General features: G+C 36.6%; 1 protein-coding gene across 1 annotated transcript in view; it reads right to left on the bottom strand.

Moving 5' to 3' along the window:
- stt3b (STT3 oligosaccharyltransferase complex catalytic subunit B) overlaps window positions 1–19,886 on the bottom strand; it is a 60,675-nt gene that overhangs the window by 22,799 nt on the left and 17,990 nt on the right. Inside the window, exons 3-7 of the mRNA XM_086062715.1 lie at window positions 14,359–14,646; window positions 10,268–10,333; window positions 6,249–6,348; window positions 4,511–4,609; window positions 1,166–1,312 (exon numbers count right to left, since the gene is read on the bottom strand). Of these exons, the coding sequence (XP_085918841.1) occupies window positions 1,166–1,312; window positions 4,511–4,609; window positions 6,249–6,348; window positions 10,268–10,333; window positions 14,359–14,646 (700 nt within the window). The remainder of the gene's footprint in view (window positions 1–1,165; window positions 1,313–4,510; window positions 4,610–6,248; window positions 6,349–10,267; window positions 10,334–14,358; window positions 14,647–19,886) is intronic.

A 19,886-nucleotide genomic window follows, 5' to 3' on the forward strand; every position in this document is an offset into this window, starting at 1 on the left:
CCGCATTTCATTTCATGCATTATCGGGCTTTACGCACATTTGCCATCATTAAGAGCTTTTAGTGTGGCATGAAGCACAAGAATCCTCTGGGCACGGTATATTTGAGGCAAATCTATTTGATGCGAGCATCCCAGATCAGTTCATTGACCTATTTGAGAGCACGCTTATTAATCTAATCTGCCATGGTATTCATGCACAAATAACATTACGGGAAGTATTGTAAAGAAAGATCAATAGATTAACAAATTTATAAACAGATTTACGAGGACTCTTTATGAGATTGTCCGCTCATTAATATTTATTAGTTTTAAATACCAATAGATAATGAAATCTTATAAATGTGGCAATATGCTATTGTGATTTTTATTATCCATACTTTTTTGCCATGAAACAACTCCAACACAAAACTTTTAAATTTACACCGTTCAAATTTCAACTTGCTTCAAAAATTCGTGCCTCCCCGGGCCGGGGTATAATTTGTTTGATTCCAGTACTTACAGTATTCGCACAATTTAGCGTTAAATATCAACGTCTCCCCATTCATTTTCAATGGGACTAACATTGAACTTTTTCTAAGTCCCACTTCCCATTACCACCTGTCTGATATTGCTCAGTGGCGCTGTTGGTAAAGTATATTGTCCAGTAACCAGGAGGTTGCAGGTTCGAATCCCACCTCTGACTGTATATTGCAATATGTCCATGGCGGTTATGCTAAATGATATACACGTATACCAACTGATCATATCAGGAAATGGATTATAATTACACTGAAATGATTACAGGCATGTTAGCTTTCAGCATCAGATGAGACTTTTCAAAAGAAATACGCTATTAGCCATAATTTTGAAGAAGTCAAGTTGGCTCAGTGGTTAGAGCAAGTGCCTGCAATCACGGAGTAACTGGGTTCAAACCCCGATTGGACCACATTTAGTACATTCGATTGTTCACATAATTTAGCTTTCAATTTACTTCATAAGGACATGCATTAAATCTTAGCATTCAGCTAATAGCATTCAGCTTTTCAGCATTCCCACACAATTTCTGCAGAAATGGCACTTTGTCTAGTTACTGAGTGTCATGTAAAGTTGTGCAATGGCTCACAATGGTAAATACATATCATGTTGTACATGTTGATACCATGCCAGCCAGGATATTGCATTCATACCTGTGTATGTGAGATAGATGACGGTGAGGAAGACCACGCCAGCGGCGAGAGAAACACCGAGGAAGAAGAGCGTCTGGAATTCTTGTCTGGTCAGTCTGTCTCTCAAGTACTGCAGGAAGGCATACGCTTGGAGTAGTGCAAACACACCTGAAAGTAGGGGGGTTGGGAAGAAAAACAGTTTTCAAATGTGTTAGACTAAATCGGGAATGTGTTTGCATTGTCTTGTCAATTCATAGTCCTTAAGATTGCATAGAATAAGTCTATCATTATTTATTCATCGTGCAGAGCTCTTCAATCGGCCTCTTTTTAACATCTGCTGAATTTGTTGGGGGAAAAAAATTAAGCACTTCTTCTTTCCAGAATTTTCATTGACAAACCATCACCCTGTTCTTCACCGTGCCCACCCTCCTTTCCTCACTCAAGCCCCTGAATGTTTCTTGGAGAGCCGCCATGGTGCTAAAATTCTATCCCACCTCCCCACGTGCCCCAGGGGGCACCGTCCCAACAAATCCATGGCTCAGTCACTATCGTCTCCCATGGTGCTTCTTAAATGCTACCACCAGATGTTCTGAGCAGCTGCTACACAGGGCAACACAAAATATACTTAAGCAGGAAGGCAAAGCTAAAAACAGAGTAGCAGATATTTCTGGTGTTGAATTGCTTAACGACTCGCAGGTTGCCGTTTGCGTGCTTAAAAAAACAAAAACAAAACAAAACCTTCACATGAATATACTGCTGCAGCGTTGCTTGGAAACAAAAAGTGTATATAAGATTCTCATTGTTAGGGACTCTACACTAGTATACGTTTATAAAGGAAATACCGTCTGTCAGTGTCCAATAATAGCAAAATTGTTGCTCAGTATTTTAAGAAAACACAATACTATGCGGTTACACACCATTGCTTAGTTACTAGTTATATTGATATCGTGATAAATCGTGATACTTTGTCTCCCAATAAATTATCAATACGCCTACGCAGGTATCGCGATATTTGTAGTTAATATACAGCCACTATAACGGCTCCATTGTTCATTACTTATTGAGCAATTACTTGGCATGCCACTAGGGGGAGCGAGATAAGAGTGGCGGGGAAATGTATGGAAGTCTTCAGGCAAAGAAGACTCATGACCTTACTTTTACTTGTGTAAGACACGTATTATCTGTCCAGCAACTGACTCAGTTTTGCATACGTAACATTTTAAAACATATTTTATGGTTTGACTTTTTGAAGCACACAATTTCTGAGGAATATTAATATTGATTTAATATTTAAGTGTTTGTATTTAATTACTTTTGCAATGTTACATTAAAAAAATCATCACAGTTTATAAAATGAATTCACTATGTAACTGACTGACATGTTGCATGACAACAGTGTTTAAGAAAGACACAAATTTGTTCACAGAAAGTGGTCTCTGTTAAGAAGACATTTGTATTTGTTTAAAAAAAAAATAATACACTAAAGTACTCATTGTGAAGAAGACACCAGTTTTAGTATTTTGTTTCAGTGATGGTACAAAAAGAAACTATTTTCTTATTAAAAAAAACATCAATTTATGTCTTGAGTAGTGTAATTTTAGATTATTGTGGATTTATTACCTGACCAATATATCGATAATCGCTGTATCGTCATATCGTAAGATAATCGTTCTTGTGAGCCTTGTATCGCATCATATTGTGAGGTACCCAGAAGTTCCCACCCCTATTTTTTTTCTTTTTTTTCTTCTTTTTCTATTTTTTTCTCTAGTTCCCACCCCTATTAGCTACGGTCTTGAAAAACAATACTGATATTTTAAGAATGCAAATAAAGCTGGGTTGCTGGGCATTTGACTAAATGTAATAATATTAAAGTCAAAATGGTGGTAAAATGGCCTGAAAGGGTCATGACAGCGACAGGACACTGATTACATTGTATTTAATAAACACTAAAACTACCATACAAAAATATGTCGATTTTACATGACAATGGCTTTATAAAAAAGAAAAGAAAAAAGCTTTACTTAGTTTTATTTCATCTCTGGATTTTGCTTTATTGCCCTGGCACAATGTTTGTTTTGTTTCACCATTTATTCCCCAGTTTTTACATGCATTAACTTCCACAACAACAACTAAAGGTCCCTTTTGCTTCCGTAATATATTAGCCGTTTAAATGTGAAAAAAACAAAAACATAAGAAGACTGATTCAGTAAATTTGCACCTCTTTCAAAGCAAGAGTATCATTAAATCTTCAAAGTAGGCCAGTAAAGGAGAGCAGATAGTAGATTAAATAAGGACCATTATTCAGATATTTATGATGTGCTTGCAGTGTAACCGTCACTGAGAGCACTTCAGTTCGAGGAGATTATCATTTCTTCCCTTGTATACCTTTAACGCAGGGATCACCAATTCTGGTCTTCGAGGTCCGGAGTCCTGCAGGTTTTAGGTGTTTCCGCTTACCAACACACCTCATACTAAAGATCCGGATCGTTATCAGGCATGCTGATGAGCTGAATTTATGAATCGGGTGTGTTAGTAGGCGGAAACATCTACAATCTGCAGGACTCTGGACCGGAATTGGTGAACCCTGCTAATTAATGTGAGAGATGCTCGACAATTTGAGACACCTATTGTGACTGATTTGCTATTGACTAAAATGTCAAATGTCAAATGGTGAAACTGCAGTTGAGCCAAATCTTCGGTGAGTGCAAAGATATTTTACTATACGAAATGAAACTACAACAATTTCATGGTTAGTGACAAAAACTATAATGTAATCACTGTTACCACAATATTGCTAAAAAGAAATGTGAAAAGTTAGCTATGAGGACTGTTTTATTTTAATTTTAAATACAAGAAACCAAACACCTATTATTAAAATAACAAAAGACAACAGTTTTGTAAAGTGACATACTATACTACCCACCTTCGACATTTTCTTAGCACTGTGGCATATACTCACCTTATTATATATGGGTTTATATAATTATAATAGAATTATTGTACACATTGATCACACATTTGAAGACACCTGTTACATAACCAGGAAATAGAGGGGTAACACCAATTTTGTCCATGTGTTTCAATCAATCACTCAATCAGGATAATATTAGGTGGGCTTGTTACAAGGCCAATCCTACACCTGTGATACTAACATGCAGCCCGCAATGATAATAAATCTATTTTGCCACCCTTTACTGGAAACAACTTGTGGCCGTGTAATCAAGTCGACTGTAATTTACGACAGTGCTACGCTATACCCGCGTGGTTTTTACACCAGTTATCTGTTGGCATGTACAAAGTAAACAATTGAATGCACTGCACTTCTGTCGGAAAATGGAAATGTCAAATCAGTCACATCTGACTTACCGGCAGCAGCCATATGCTCACTGGTCCTGATTGGCTGGAAGCCGACAAACGGAATCTGCATTGACAGTACAAGTCCAACAATGTAGAATGTGCTGTAGGCTGTAAAGAGATAAGGACAGGAAAATAACTTAGAAGCTATCAAACCACAAGCTCAAGCTCCCAAAGGGACATCAATGCCAGATATTTCAACAAATGTAGACTCATGTCTGCTTTCATTTCCCCCCCTTATGTACAGCTGGAGCAAAATCATCTCACTGTGAAATGGCTATGATCTAATTGCAAAACTCTCAAGGATGTCAGCTTTATACATCACAGTGAATAAAGAAAAAAAATGTTGCAGATAGTAATAGGGCTGGGTTTAAAAAATAAGAATTTAATCATCGATATTGAATCGATTTTCCTAGTCAATTATTGAAATCTTTTTTTCTCCTAAGAAAATGCAATTTTAAAGGCCAATTTTTTTTATCTTACTGTTTATTTTAATGTACTGTTCGAATTTTAAAATATTTTCCTATTATTCATGAAAGACCTGACTTATTGCACTTTAAGACAATTCTGAATCTTTTTAGTCTATATTTACACTTATTGAATTAGAACTATGAAAATATTTTCATTTCATCCTGGCTGGTGCCGATGTTTGTATAACACTTAAGTGATTATAACACGTGTTACTTTAAATAATAAACTAAATCATTTAAGCAGTTACGGCCGCCGCAAAATTGACTTAGGTATTTAATATTTTTGGAGTTTATATCATGTCCTTGACATTTAAGAAAAGTTGTGTAAAATTTTCCATAATTAATTGATATTGGATTGAACTAAGTGAATTGAATCAAAAATTTTTGACGTTGACTTTGACGTTGTACTTGCCAACCTTTTGAAATTGATTGAGTTACCGGTACAGTCATTGTCTTCCAAAGTAAAAGCTGATGCTTTCAAATGTCTTATTTTGATTAACTAATTTGCTCCCAAAAACATAAATAGCTTCTATTTTAAATATTACCATGGTCCCAATAATGCATTTATATATTTTTTATGTAGCATACAGAAGGCTTTGATGCAGCCTTTGATTTGAAAAGAAAGCAATGGTAGTTATTACAAAAAGGGCCAGCAGGTGGAAACAGAGTATAAGAGATCAACCAAGGCCATGTTGCAAAAAGTTTTTTCCCCCCAGTGTTTTAAACAGATTTGTGAATAATGATGAAACTTAGCTATATCCTCATGCAAATTGCTGCAAAACGGAAACGGATAGAAATATATATTTTTTCCTGATGAAAGAAGAGACTCTAATCTTTCTTTTGGTAGGTTCCATGTTTTTATAACAATAAAACCCAATATTCTGTGGGCCTTGCAAAATCTTTCAAAATCTAGTAAAACAGCTCAGAGCAAAGGGGGTTGCTTCACTGAAAATGGCTGCGAGTGAATGAAACACTAGAGATAATCTATCTGCTTTTAACGAAATGCTACAGAAATCCAAGAATAATAATTACTGCTGAGAGGCTGAAATCAAACGATTTGGATCATTTTAAACAATAGCTCTAAATGATTTGACAATTTTGATTGCTTGGCTTCATTTTGCAGAAATGGTTTAATTCCATGGATGTTGAAAGGTTGGGCTGATCTGAGCCAAGGGATTGTTTCAGGACTGCAAATATATTCTCTACGAACATTGTAGCAGGAGGTAGAATTTATTTGAGAAAACTACAACATCTTATTACGATAAACGTGTGCACCATACCAATGTAGACTCTTCGGCTGTAACGTTGCATCAGCAGCAGCACAAACACATGGAGGGGAATCAGGTTGATTATAAACACATAGCCTCCCCAAGCCGATACCTGGAAGAGACAAGTGCACTTTTGAGTGGACAATTCTTTCATTTTTTTAAATTCAAGTTTCCATATACAAATAATGTCAGTTTAATAAACTATTCATAACTGAATTCAATGGTTAGAGAAACTCACATCCGCATTTGAGAAAGAAAGGTGGCATTAGATTGAGCAATGTCTCGCTATACAGATGGGCATGCACGGCAATAATTAAGACCGCTTTTTGGCTTAATTTCCAGTCGGGCTTTGCTTGTTATGCAGTGTACAGTGGGGAAGGAGAAACATTTGGCACCTCCCCTGAGAGCCCCTTTCCCTGTGCCGGCACAAAGATGCATAAATCATGGCTTGTTTTTGTGTGTTTATACGGACTAGCAAATTGCTTGTTTTCAGCAATAGTATTCCAGAAAGCAAAAACTACTTGTTGCTTTTCTGACAGCCGGAAACAGCCCGAAATTCATATTACTGTCAACTGGAGGATTTGCATAGAACAGATCAGACACAAACGTACAGTGCAAGAATTTTTTAAAAGCAATAGTTTCTCTTCTTATGTATTTACCAGTATACATGCTGAAGACTGCTATATACTAAACTGGAAAACACAAATTAAATAAAAGTGGATGTTTTTTTAAAGACATATTACAACATAATTGGAAAAGAGAAAATAATTTCTAATTATAAGCACTTGTTTAAAAGTTCTACTTTTCATAGCTCCTCACACTAGCAAAATGAATACGTATTTACGTCAAACCCATCATGTAATGAAAAACACAAATCAGTAAAACCATTAAATAAGATATTTCTCCTCGAGTTTCGTGTTTAGTTTTTTGCCTGTGGCTCTGAGGAAGATGACAAACTCACATTAATGGCATCACATCATGGAGCGGTCTCATCTTATGGCAATGTGCACAAATCAGTAATCTAAATCAAATTAGCCTTTTAAATCGTTATTATATGGAATCGTGAGGAATCTAGAGAGTCCTACCCGAGTGTGCACTCGAGATTTTTTGTGAGAACATGGATCTAAAAGCCAACAGTGTGGCCAACAGCCAAAGGGCAACAGCTCAGGGCAAGAATCAAACAATGGTTGGAGAAAAGTCTTTTCCCTCTGAATTTCACAGGCTGACCCGCAGGGCTATCGAGAAGAGATATAGCGAACATGACAGAGTGGAAAAAAGTGGTTCGCAGTGTGTACAGCTGTGATATTGCAACCTATTTTTTTCTAATTCTATTTTTGGGGGTTAATGCCTGCTTTTTCCTCATTGGTGTAAAGTGCAAACCCTATGATTTCCTTTGGAAAAATTAATATGCTAAGTTTCCGACATTGTGAAAGTAACCTGAATGCACCATTTTGCATGCGTAGCAAGCGTGTAGCGTATTTGATTCTGTCTCCCCTAATTGTCTATTGAAATGCTTAATGACATCCAGTTGGAGTTTACTGTGTAAAACCAAACAAGAAGAATTATACAAAATGTGCTTCATTTTTAAAACATTGCTCTATGCATTGTGTGTGTGTGTATATATATATATATATATATATATATATACACAAAAAATATACAATATAAATATACAAAAAAAAAATAATAATAAAAAAAAAAATATATATATATATATATATATATATATATATATTTTTTTTTTTTAAAGGCAGATGAATCGGTAATCTGTATTTTTATGCCAAAAATCTGTATTGGCATCAGCCTCAAAAAACGCATATCTGTCAGGCCTTAGTCACTGATACCTCTAGTACTTTTGATACATACAATTTCCTTAAAAAACAATGACAGGTCATTTTAAAGAAGGCCTATAGATCCCAATATAGCAATTACACTTAAAATTGCATTAAAGTGATGGCAAATGACTATTCTCTTTTCTAGCTCCTGATCGTAAAACACTTACAAGAGGGCTGCCGATTAATGGTATTGGCACCCTTCGAGAGTACTGATACCTTGAAAAGAGGCAGTGTATTGGCCCCGAGTACTCACCCATGCCTATTTTCAACAATGCCATGGTTAAACTTATAATTATTAAGCTTGTGTCCCAATGAGGGGTGAATATTTGCAACAATAGCGAATGTTGATTTATCAGAGTTAAGTTTGCAACGTTTGCCTAGAGCAGGGATAGGGAACCCTGGTCCTCGAGAGCCGCTGTCTTGCCTGTTTTCCATGTCTTTCCATGTGTTGAGTCACAGCTGACTGTCTATGCCAACACTATGGTGAATGAACGACCGGCCGATAATGTGATTGGGCACAATGAGGTTAAACATGCCCATGTAGTGTGCGTTTTGGTGCATAATGAATGAATTTTAGCAAATCGATAAGTAATATTTAGTGTGATCATTTATAAATGTTCCAGCATTTCCTTATTTCACTGTCAAATTTTACTTTACTAAAACTATGAAGCAGCCTGCATTGTCTGAAAATGAATACTCTCAATGACAGTATTTGGATGTTGTGTTGTCAGCAGTTTAGAATAGAAAATGTTCATTTTCTTCAAACAGCAAAACCAGAGAAACTGATCATTTTGCAGTGTTCTCGTAATTGTTTCCAGAGTTGTGTAAGTGAATTAGAATAACAGAGCGGCTGGTGCGAGCAGTTTGTTTAAATACTCAATTGGGCAAAATGAGCTACGTTGCTCCCCGATGATAGTGGGTAGTGACTGTTTAGACAGAGAGCTAATGAAAATACATTACTTGGAGAATGAGCATGACAGCAGTAGAGATTCATGCATAATGCTTCTTCTCCACCCTCGCACACAACTAACTGGATGAAGTAGGATGTTGCACAGCAACTAGGCATGGTTGCTGTAGCTCCTGTCCATCAGGGAAGCCTGCTGCTTTGATCCTTTTCTTTAACTTGCCCTTCTCGTCGCATTTTCTCTGATGAAGCCGATTTCAAGATCAATGCTCTCTTTCCATCGACATGCCGGCTCACCTCTCACTTGTCACATTCAGTTACACCACGATCAAGTGTCAACATAGGTTGGCGGGATTGTGACAACAACAAAAAAAGGCTCTCAATGAGTTTGTGCTGTGCTTTAGCCTCATGACCAAACGCTGTTTTTGTTGCTGGGGCAACTGTATCAACAACAGTGGGAGGGCTGCGGATAAAGTACACAGACTTATTACCAATTTAGAGAGAGCATGGTGGAGAATGGAGACACACCAATAATAAAAATGAGAAACACAGGAGGCTTGAATTTGTATCATCTCATGAATAACCCAGCCATGTGAAGAGAAAAACATAAATTGTGCATTCCTTTATCATTCTTGTATACCCTGTCTTCCGACACCCACAACTCTTTTCCTTTGTCTCTGCAGTTTCAATTGATTCTGAGACAGTAATATCAATCTTTCAATCAGCCCATCTATCAAAATGGCCCCTCTTGGATGCTGTGATCGATGAAGCAGGAGAAATATAATTTATTTTATTGGACGCCTGTCTTCGAGCCAGAAAAAAACAGAGCCAAAGGTTTTTACCTGGACCTGGCGAAACAGCATACATGCCCTCTTTCATTAATATGTATACAATTTGTCAGAAATTGACATTCCTTCCCATCCCTTTATAGTTTCTCCTGCCAAACGTTTGGTGAGTTAGTTAGCATTTTTTAATTAATGGAGGAAATGACAACGGCTTCACTGTCCACTCCTATATCTCTACATTGAATAGATCAAGTCTATAGTCATGATTTCATTGAATTGGGTAATTCTAAAGCATTTGTCATTCTGACCTATCTGGAAGTTTATTGAGCTCAAAAACAAACTTGTCAGTTATATACTATCTGCAAAGACTAAACCAAAGTTTGTACCTGTGTAAGGTTGTACAAACATCAGCAGTAGTCATGGGATAAAACAAATATCAGCTGTGGCCATGGGGTGAACCATATCAAAATGTCAGCAGTGTCAATGTTTGTGCGGAATGATACTTACCATATAAAAATAGCAGATGCAACAGCCAATAGTCCAAAACACAGAGCCTGTCTTCACAGATTTCACCTGGGAAATACATTGAATAGATTAGAAGAGGGCTTGCCACATACGATAGGCTGTAAAGAAGCACTGACTGGACTTAATTATTTTTTTTTTTTTAAAGTATGCTTCTCCTGGTTGCCCACCCATTCATATTCTACAGCGTTTGCCCTCAATAGGAACGTGGGTGAGCTGCAGCCAATCTGATCTGATTATTATGACATTGTGTGCGCCTTTAGTTATTGAGGATTTTCAATAAAGGTTGACATGTACTACTGCAGAATAGCCACAGACCTACACTTATGTTTAATCTCTTGAGAAATAAAAGCTAGAGCAAACATATTATAATGGTAAATACATCATTTCAACTCTCTTACCTTGGGATAAATCTTCCCAAATAAGACGAAACAAACACATTAACATAATTAAGAAACTTGTAATACGCACAAGCTTAAGTACAAAATATTTTTCTGCGAGCTCAACCTCATGTGGTCTGCTGCTGTTGCAGTGTAGCCAACTGCTGTGATTTTCAATTCAATCTCTTGATCTATGACCAGTGGAAAAACTTCTCATCTAGCCAAAATAACAAGCAACTTAAAAAAACACACAGGTGAATCTACCACTTATTTGTGTTTATTAATATTTAATTGGCTTTAGGTTTATTTGGCGTACTTCCCCTTCCAATAGGCATCATAATGTCTTTGCATTGCATACACACAACATACGACATCAACATAGCCCATCATTCAAATTAAACAGTTTTATAACTACAGGTAAAAATGCATCGGTGGTTATTCAATATATATTGGCAGCTCTGCAGTTCTATTGCTAAGGTAGCTAACAAGGACTGTTATGAGGTTTAGTCTGACTGTAAATAGTACACATACATTACAGTTGCTTTAAAATGGCTGACCACAAATAGCAGAATTTTCCAGAAAGAGACACTGTGGCCAGCTTTCATGTTAAAAGACCTAACACCCTTATCGGTTACATGCTTCCCAATTGTTGATTAGGGGTGTTAGAAAAAATCAATTTGTCAATATATCGCGATATTACAGCGCGCAATTCTCGAATCAACTCGATATTCGCAATTTTTTTATGGGAATATTCAACAAAACGTCTTACTTAGGGTTAGGATTCATACATTAAGCATGGAACGATGTTATATTAATGGAACATCAAGCCTTAATATTTTATTTTAGTGCTGTTCAAACATGAAACAGACTGCAACCTGTTTGCTAAATGCTCAGTTATAAGCCTGAATTTTCAAATAAATAAATACATTTTCATACAAATCTTACAGTGTACATGTTTACTGATTAGTATTTTCCAAATTTGAGTAAAAAATAAATAAATAATAATAATAATAATTATAGAATCGTGATTAATCGGTATCGAATCGTGACCTATGAATCGTGATACGAATCGAAAGGTAGTAGGCAGTTCACACCCCTATTGTTGATCATAAAATCAAAAGAAAATAGTGCTACTGTTGGTTCTTATAGGTAGCACAAGGGAATATTGTGTTGTGTGTGTGAACATGCATATATTGGAGGGTACTTTCCCTGGGAATGAGAGGATCCAATTACCGGTATATAGATTATGGAAGAGCGCGCATTTGTGTGTGCGCTTGTGTTTTGAATATAAACAGATTAAGGGAGTCAAGTTGAATATGCCATTAGTGGACAAAATGAAAGACTGTCAGATAATGAATCAAAGGGCGGGCTGTGACTTGAGGATTTCAATAAGGAATACAAAAGAGCAATAATGAAATTGATTAAAAAAAAAAAAAAAAGAGCTAGGGGTTAAACAATTAAAAATGGCCACATAATGCATAGTGTGATTCCCCCCGTGCAAGTGGCTCTTACATGTGTATACAAATTTAAAAAAAATGTTACAGTAAACTGCTGAACAGCAAAACGACATCAAGTGCAAGAACTCATTTTGTGCATTTTTTTTCACAAAAATAAACTCACTAAAAATATTACTACTTTAATTTATTGCGGTTTTATGTTTGGGCTGCGTGTCATTCAAAAGCCGCAAAAAATATATATTGGGTCTCTAGTTTTAGTACTAGCGTGCAACTAAGTCATTTAGTGGTGATATTACAACTGAACTTACAGTGGAACTGGATAGGCCACAAATTGAGAAGTTGTGTACAATTGAAGCCAATTAAAATTATTTTATTTTACAGACCCCAAAAAGTTTGACAGAAAAAAAACGAACCTCCTATATACATTTTCCACAAACATGGGTTTTGCTCCCCCCCACCCAAAAAATTAATAAATGATTGAAAACAATATTTTAAAAAGTCCACGAGTATTGGGGGTCCACTTTAGTAAACTTGTTTGGCAACAAAAAGGACGACGAGCTGAAAATTCAGGTGCTCTTTCCTTGCTGACTGTTGGAAGCTTGCAGAATAAGTAAAAACAGTTGACAACTGCCAACAGTACACATGATAAATCCTCTCTGTAAATGTTTTTAAGTATACACCGAGCAACGATTCAGCACTGCACTCTGGAGAAAAAAAAAGCATGTAGGAAATGCTGACCTGTTCACATGCCTACAGGTTATTCTGTGGATGTGATAGCTGACTCAAAAAAACATGCTATGGCCTGGTAATGCTGATCAATTAAATTAAAAAGAATTTTGCTAACAATTTCCAATGGATGAAAATCACTTTAAAGAGGAAGACAGAAAATCTTATATTAACAAATTGATACAGCAATACATAATTTTTTTCTTTCAACCACTCAAAATGTTCATTGGCATCAGACCTATACATACATACATACATACATATGTAGTGTCAATGGCTTACAAAAATGTAATTCAAGTCTTGCGCACTCAAAATCTCCAACTCCTAGATGCAATAGTTTAGAAACTATTAAGTTTCAGTGCCATTTTGAACGTCTGCCTGTTTTAGCAATCTGGGGGATTATTCAGATCCCTAGTGTTGTTTCCCTATGCTTTCTCTTTGATGTAAAAAACAAAACATCCAAGTATTACAAAAAATAAATGAATATCTGGCATGCAGGTTTTAAACACTAACATTTTGAACTCCACAATGCGGCCTGTTGCCATAATCCACCACGATGCTGACAATAAATAAGTGTGGCTCCATCATAATACAAAATGTTATTTTTCAAGATTTAAACCATAACATTACGAATGGTGGATGACTCAAATTCCCAATTAATCTAATTTGGTGGAGTCTTTGAGTCTAACAGTCCCTGTGCTCCACTGTTATAGGTATTTAGAAAAAGAAAAGTAATGACGTAGCAACGATGGAAAGTAAATCCCATGAAGATCATTGCATTACATCCAATGAATTTCTCTCCAGTGGCATGATGTATTAAACTACTTAATTTTTCCTTTGGTATTTGAACACAGTGACAACAGTTTTGTACAGCATAATCCTGGTAAGAAAAGGCATAAAATGAAGATACTACACCGTTTACTTTTTAACACGCTCGATATACAAAGCAAATTATCTGGCATTAGACTAAACAACTAGCAAAACATGATAGAATGTTGACTTCAAATGCTAAATATACTAAAAACATACAGTGCATCTGGTTGGGGTAAAACCTGACACACTCCTTTTGTATTCAATGCTTTTCCAAAAGGTTTTATTGTGAGGGTCTGCCATTACTTGGCAGCCACATGGTCGGCATAGAAACCCTCTATGCCTTTTAAGACTTCAGATCTATAATTCATAATCTGAGGCCAAACAACAAAGTGGGGCCACTTTTCTAGTAACACAAAGAGTGTTTTCTGAAACTGAACGAAGGATTGAAGATGCTCTTTAGGGACAAAGCTGCATATTTATAAAAATAGGTAATATAAACAATATATATATATTTTTTTAAATAATCATTTTTATTTATCTGGTTTGCAAGTGGGTTTTTCTTCCTATTTTGTTCCTTTTTTTTAACAGTATAATAATATGCAGACATTCACCTTTGTTACATCATGCTTGCCTACAGTACAGCTCTTCTGCCTCACATTCTAATCAACCAATGACTAAAAATTCAATCAAGCATACACACCCAGAGATAGTAGGTGAACTGCAGAGCAAAGATGGCGATGCCTTCATTGTCAAATGAGCCAGCGACGGAGCGAGAGATGTAGCCCGGGACAATGGCAATGAAGCAGGCCGCCAGCAGCCCTGCACCCTGGTTCCACAGCTCCCGCGTCAGCAAGAACGTAGAGATGGCTGTGAGACCGCTGAACACCGGCGCCAGAAAGACGCACACATCTCGAATGTGGACTGTAATGTGAAGCATGTTGAGCACATAATGGATGAGTCCTGCAGTCACCATTAATCCTGGATATACCTGTGTAGGTGGGCAGAGAGCGGAAGAGATGGTTAAAAAAAAATAAAAAATAGAATGACTGTAGAGGGATGAAAAAATCTGATGAAATAAAAAGCTGTCATGAACACAACTTGACAATGGAAAATATACAGTGCCATAAAAAAAAAAAAAAAGTATTAGCACACTACTAAAATTCATGAATAGTTTCCCCACTTTACTGTTTAACACCAGAGATAGATAGCCCAAGTAAAATGCCGTTTTTATACTTTTCAAAGTAACCTGGCCCTTTGTAAAGAGTAAGGCCCTCACCTAATAACGGGTTAGGCGACCCCGAGCAGCAACAACTGAAATTTTAAGAATTTTCGATAGCCATGTTTGACATCTGTGGTTATATTTTGGCCCATTGTATCATAATCTGACGAACATTCCCGCCCAGGTGAGAAGGTACATTTTGGGCCATATATGATCAGCCTCAGCTACAAACATTATTATTATTATTATTATTATAATAATAAATATGTCTGTGCGGCCCAGTACCAAATGAATGTCCTGAGTTCCTTTGTGAGCTCATGGTGGATAAGTAGTCACTTTTGTGGTAATGTTCCGTGAAGGTTCACCACTGTTCCATGTTTTTGCCATTTGTGGAGAGTAGCTCTCACTGTGGTGTGCTGGAGTACATTAGCTTCAGGAATGGATTTGTTTGTGAATTGTTTTGGATCGTGGAATCTTTTTTGCAGCTTCTTGGGATTTCATAGATGAGAAATAACATCTGTATCAGTAACATTTGGCATAACTCAGCTGCACACCAAGGACTGACGTTAATTCTGTGTCACTTATTTTCAATATTCATCAAGAATATAACCAAATTTACAGTTCGGATTAGAATTATGGCCTTGTAGAGCAAAGCCTGGCTGATCCAAAACTGATTGTGTGTTGTGTAGTACACTTGCCGTCTTGACTAAAGTGCTTAGTTAAACTGTCTGAATCTAAACTAAACCTTATCAGCATCTTAAAATACTTAATGCATCCGTTTCCCTTCAGGAAAAGGACAGCACCTGTGATAATTACTTGTTCTTCAATGTTTTAATCTCATTTGAAGTGGTTCTGTATTGCTGAGATTATCTAAATTGTTCATCATAGCAGCACATTTGCAAAGAATGTTTATACATTATTTACAAACATTTCTAAAGTAAGCATTCATTTAGTGATGCATTAAGCAGGTTTCTCATTTCAAAAACAAAATGTACAAAACAAAAGCTTTCATCAAATATGCACTTGTGTCAACGTTCTGAGGGTAACACGGTTTGGTTTATTGCTTTTATTGTGCTCTATTTGGACCATCACATTAAAGAAACACTTTCTTATCTGTAGTTTCAAGAGAAAGCATATCTGGCAGTTCTCTGAGGAATGCATGATGGGTGGTAGTGAAATGGAAATACGTTGGACCGGTCTCGAAAGAAACTGTCACGTTAACTGATAAAGGCCCATCTATTTGCTAAATGGCGTAACCACCTGAGTGCTTGGAGGCTTAATGTTATCATACACAATTCATGAGAAAAGTCTGGACCTAAATAAAAAAAAATAAAAAGCAGCAGCTTGATATAAGGCTGGGACGAAGGCAGGGATGGCAGCATTGTTAGGATGAGAAAAGAGTGGGGAAAATGCAGTGGCAGCACTGTGGGAATACTAATAAAAGATTTGTTGCAAGTTGGGAAAAAATTGACAAAAGGAATTATTGTACAACAGAGAAACTAACTAACGGGTTGAAGGTATAAGTAAAAGCTTAATGCTGACGGAATTCACTTCCTTTTTTGGGGTACTCTTAGCTCATTCACTCCTAGCCATTTTCACTGAAGCAACTTCCTTTGCTCCAGGCTGTTTTACTGGATTTGGACTGATTTTGCAAGGCCCGCAGATTATAGTGTTCGATTGCTACAAAAACATTGAACCTACCAAAAGAGTAGTCTCTTATTTTATCAGGATTTTTTTTCTATCCGTTTCCATTTTGCAGCAATTAGCATTAGAATATAGCCAAGTTTCATCATTATTCACAAATCTGTTTAAAACTGTGGGGGAAAACAGCTTTTTGCTGCCACCTGCCCGCAGTTTTTGTAATAACTACCATTGCTTCAACCGTTCTCTTCAGTTTAGAGGCTGCATCAAAGACTTCTGTATGTTCTAGCACTGAAAAAAAACAACATAAAAAACTTATACATATGTGTTTGGTAATATTTTAAATAAAACAAATTTATATGTTTTGGGGAGCAAAGGAGTTCATAACCATACGGCAATTGAACAGCACGAGTTTACGAAGAGTCGAAGTAAAGCACTAAGTGCTCTGAGTTTATTTGGGAGCGCATCCACGATGTAGGAGGTGGGTTTTTGGTTGGTGATGACCTCTGTTCTTGGCCTTTTGTAAAATTAAATACATTTTTTGCATGCATGCATATTTGCAGACAGACCAGAGCAATAATTAAAATGATTATTTGAGGACTGTAGCTTTGATTTTTCTCACATTTTTCCACTGCACAGTACAATCTCAGCAATACTCAATTCAGTTTGGGTGGAGCATTGTTGGATTCATGTTTACATTTGGAAAACAACACAGTTTGAGTAAGCTTACAAAATCCAGTCAATAAGGCAAGGTGGAAAATGAGACGACTCAACATGAAGGCACAGAGTAAAAAGAAACAGGATGACATTCTTAATTTTTTCTGCTAATGGAGGGACACACAGAGACGACAACAAAATAATCTCAGTAAGCTTTCACGTTGCAAAACTGTACCAGAAATTTCTAACCAGATGTCATCACACGATTCGCGTTCATCCCATCACTGAAGCACAGACGACTAAAGTGAATTGGTGTTGTAATAATGTTAATCATATCCCACACTATGCACAAGGTCTAAACCCAAAAGCTATGAGCATTGTAGCACAACCTGCACATCCATTATTACAAGCTTGGCTTGTCATCTATCACTTAGCAGCCTCTAACAATAACTACATGTGACACATGAAGAGTGAATACGGGTTTTGGTATTCCTAGCTGCTTTTGTGTATTACAGACTACAATATTCAAACATTATCTGTCATTTTTAAAGCATCTGCCCTTTACCATCTGCTACAGTGGGCGCTGCTATGATAATGGTATCTGCAAGTCATTTGAAGCATTGTCGCAACTGTGCAGAGGAATTTTGTAATGAGCTCAGAATTCACTGCTTTGACAGATTAAGAAGACAAGCAAAATGAAAACTATCCATCCATCCATTGCCTGAACCATTCATCTTCACTAGGGTCGCGCGTGCAGGAGCCTATCAGCTGTCTTCGGGCGGTAGGCGTGGTATATCCTGAAATGGTTGCCAGCCAATTGCAGGGCAGACATAAGCAAACAAGCATTACACAATCACACCTATATAGAAGATTAATAATGTTCAATCAACCTACGATACATGTCTTTTTTTATTAATTTTTTTATATATGTGGGATAAAACCAGAGTACTGGTACCCGTAGAAAACCCATGCTGTCACAGGGAGAACATGCAAATTCCACACAGGATGTCCAAAGTTGGAAGTTGGAACCCACGACTTCTGCACTGTGAGGCAGATATGCTAACCAGTCACCGTGCCACCCCAAAATCAAAAACGGTCAGGCACAGCACATTTGATATAAAAATAGGAGAATATGCCAAGTTAAGCAGACAAAAGGAAAGGTACACTTTGGACAGTTCACTCACCAGTTAAGTTTATTTAGAAGAAACTTCTTAAAAGATCAATTTCAAATGATTAAATAGTTGTTATTGACTCACAAACATAAGGGAATTGGGATTTAATACAAAGCATTAAGGTCAAAATTGTGAAGGAATTTGTTTATGAATATGATTACTACACCTGGATATAAGGGTTTAGAAAAAGAAAAACGCGTATCAGATTAGGAGAAATGTTGCCTTTACGCGTGACTTAGAAGAAGACAGAAGGATTGCTGAGTAACAAATCATTAGCTGACTTATTTTTACATTGTTTTGTGTATGACAGAAAGGATCTTGATGGAAGGCAATTGAAGTCAAACTCATTACTAAAGGCATTTGTACAATAAAAAAACATACAAAAACAATTTTTTTTCCCGCAATTTGTGGATCCATTCAGCGCAGCATGAAATAAACTTCACGCGCCTGAGTAATATAGCTGAAAAATACCTCTCTATCCCTGCTCCAAGTGCCGCATCAGAGAGGGTTTTCAGGGTAGGGCTTATCAGTTTTATTTTCATATCAATATCATCTTATTGTGAAAGAAAAATCTGACTTTTGAGGCCATATTGCCCAGCTCGACTGACAGTGTGCTAAAAACCATGACATATTTCCTTAGTAAGTGACCTTCTCAATACCACATTAGAGGCTTTTAACTCACTAACTTCCATTTTCACTGAAGCAACCGGCTGTTTTACTGGATTTTGACTGATTTTGCAAGGCCTACAGAATATTGTGTTCTCTTGCTATAAAAACATGTAACCTACCAAAAGAAAGATTAGAGTCTCTTCTTTCGTCAGGAACATTTTTTATATTTCTATCCGTTTCCATTTTGCAGCAATTAGCATTAGAATATAGCAAGTTTAATCATCATTCAAAAAACTGCGCAAAAGAGCTTTTTTGCAACATGGCCCTGGTTGATCTCTTATACACTGCTGCCACCTGCTGGCCGTTTTTTGTAATAACTACCATTGCTTCAACCTTTCTTTTCAATTCAGAGGCTGCATCAAAGCCTTCTTTAGCATAAAAAAAAAATCATACAAACTTATAAATAAATTTTGGGGGACTATGGGAATATTTAAAATATAATGTTTTTATGTTTTGGGGAGAAAAAATGAGTTAAGGTTATGTTGCATTCACCAATTTCTGAAATTCAATACTTGTATCTTCAAAAATATCTAAAATGACAGACAAGTAAGGCTATAAATATACCTCATTCATCCATATAAAAATTCTCCCACCCATCCATGCCTCCTAATGTGTAGTGAGATTTGTTTGCAGAGAGGTTACTCGTGCAGTTTATTTTTGCTTAAATTTGTAAAATTCAAAAAGTAACCCCCACTTTATTGGGGTTCAAACTTTGTGGCTCTTGTTACTCACAGATTTCTCATTGAAAAACAGCTGGTGTCATTTGCAGTTTTCCTGCTGTAATTGCAACATCCGAAGCCTTCCGTGTATTTTATTTTTCTGAAGAGCTGTAAATACTTCACTTTTTTGTCCTGCCAAATAGAGCTTCAT

The sequence above is a fragment of the Leptonotus elevatus genome, chromosome 19 (genome assembly GCF_054856555.1).
Source record: "Leptonotus elevatus isolate MCC_2025b chromosome 19, RoL_Lele_1.0, whole genome shotgun sequence".
NCBI classification, from domain to species: domain Eukaryota; kingdom Metazoa; phylum Chordata; class Actinopteri; order Syngnathiformes; family Syngnathidae; genus Leptonotus; species Leptonotus elevatus.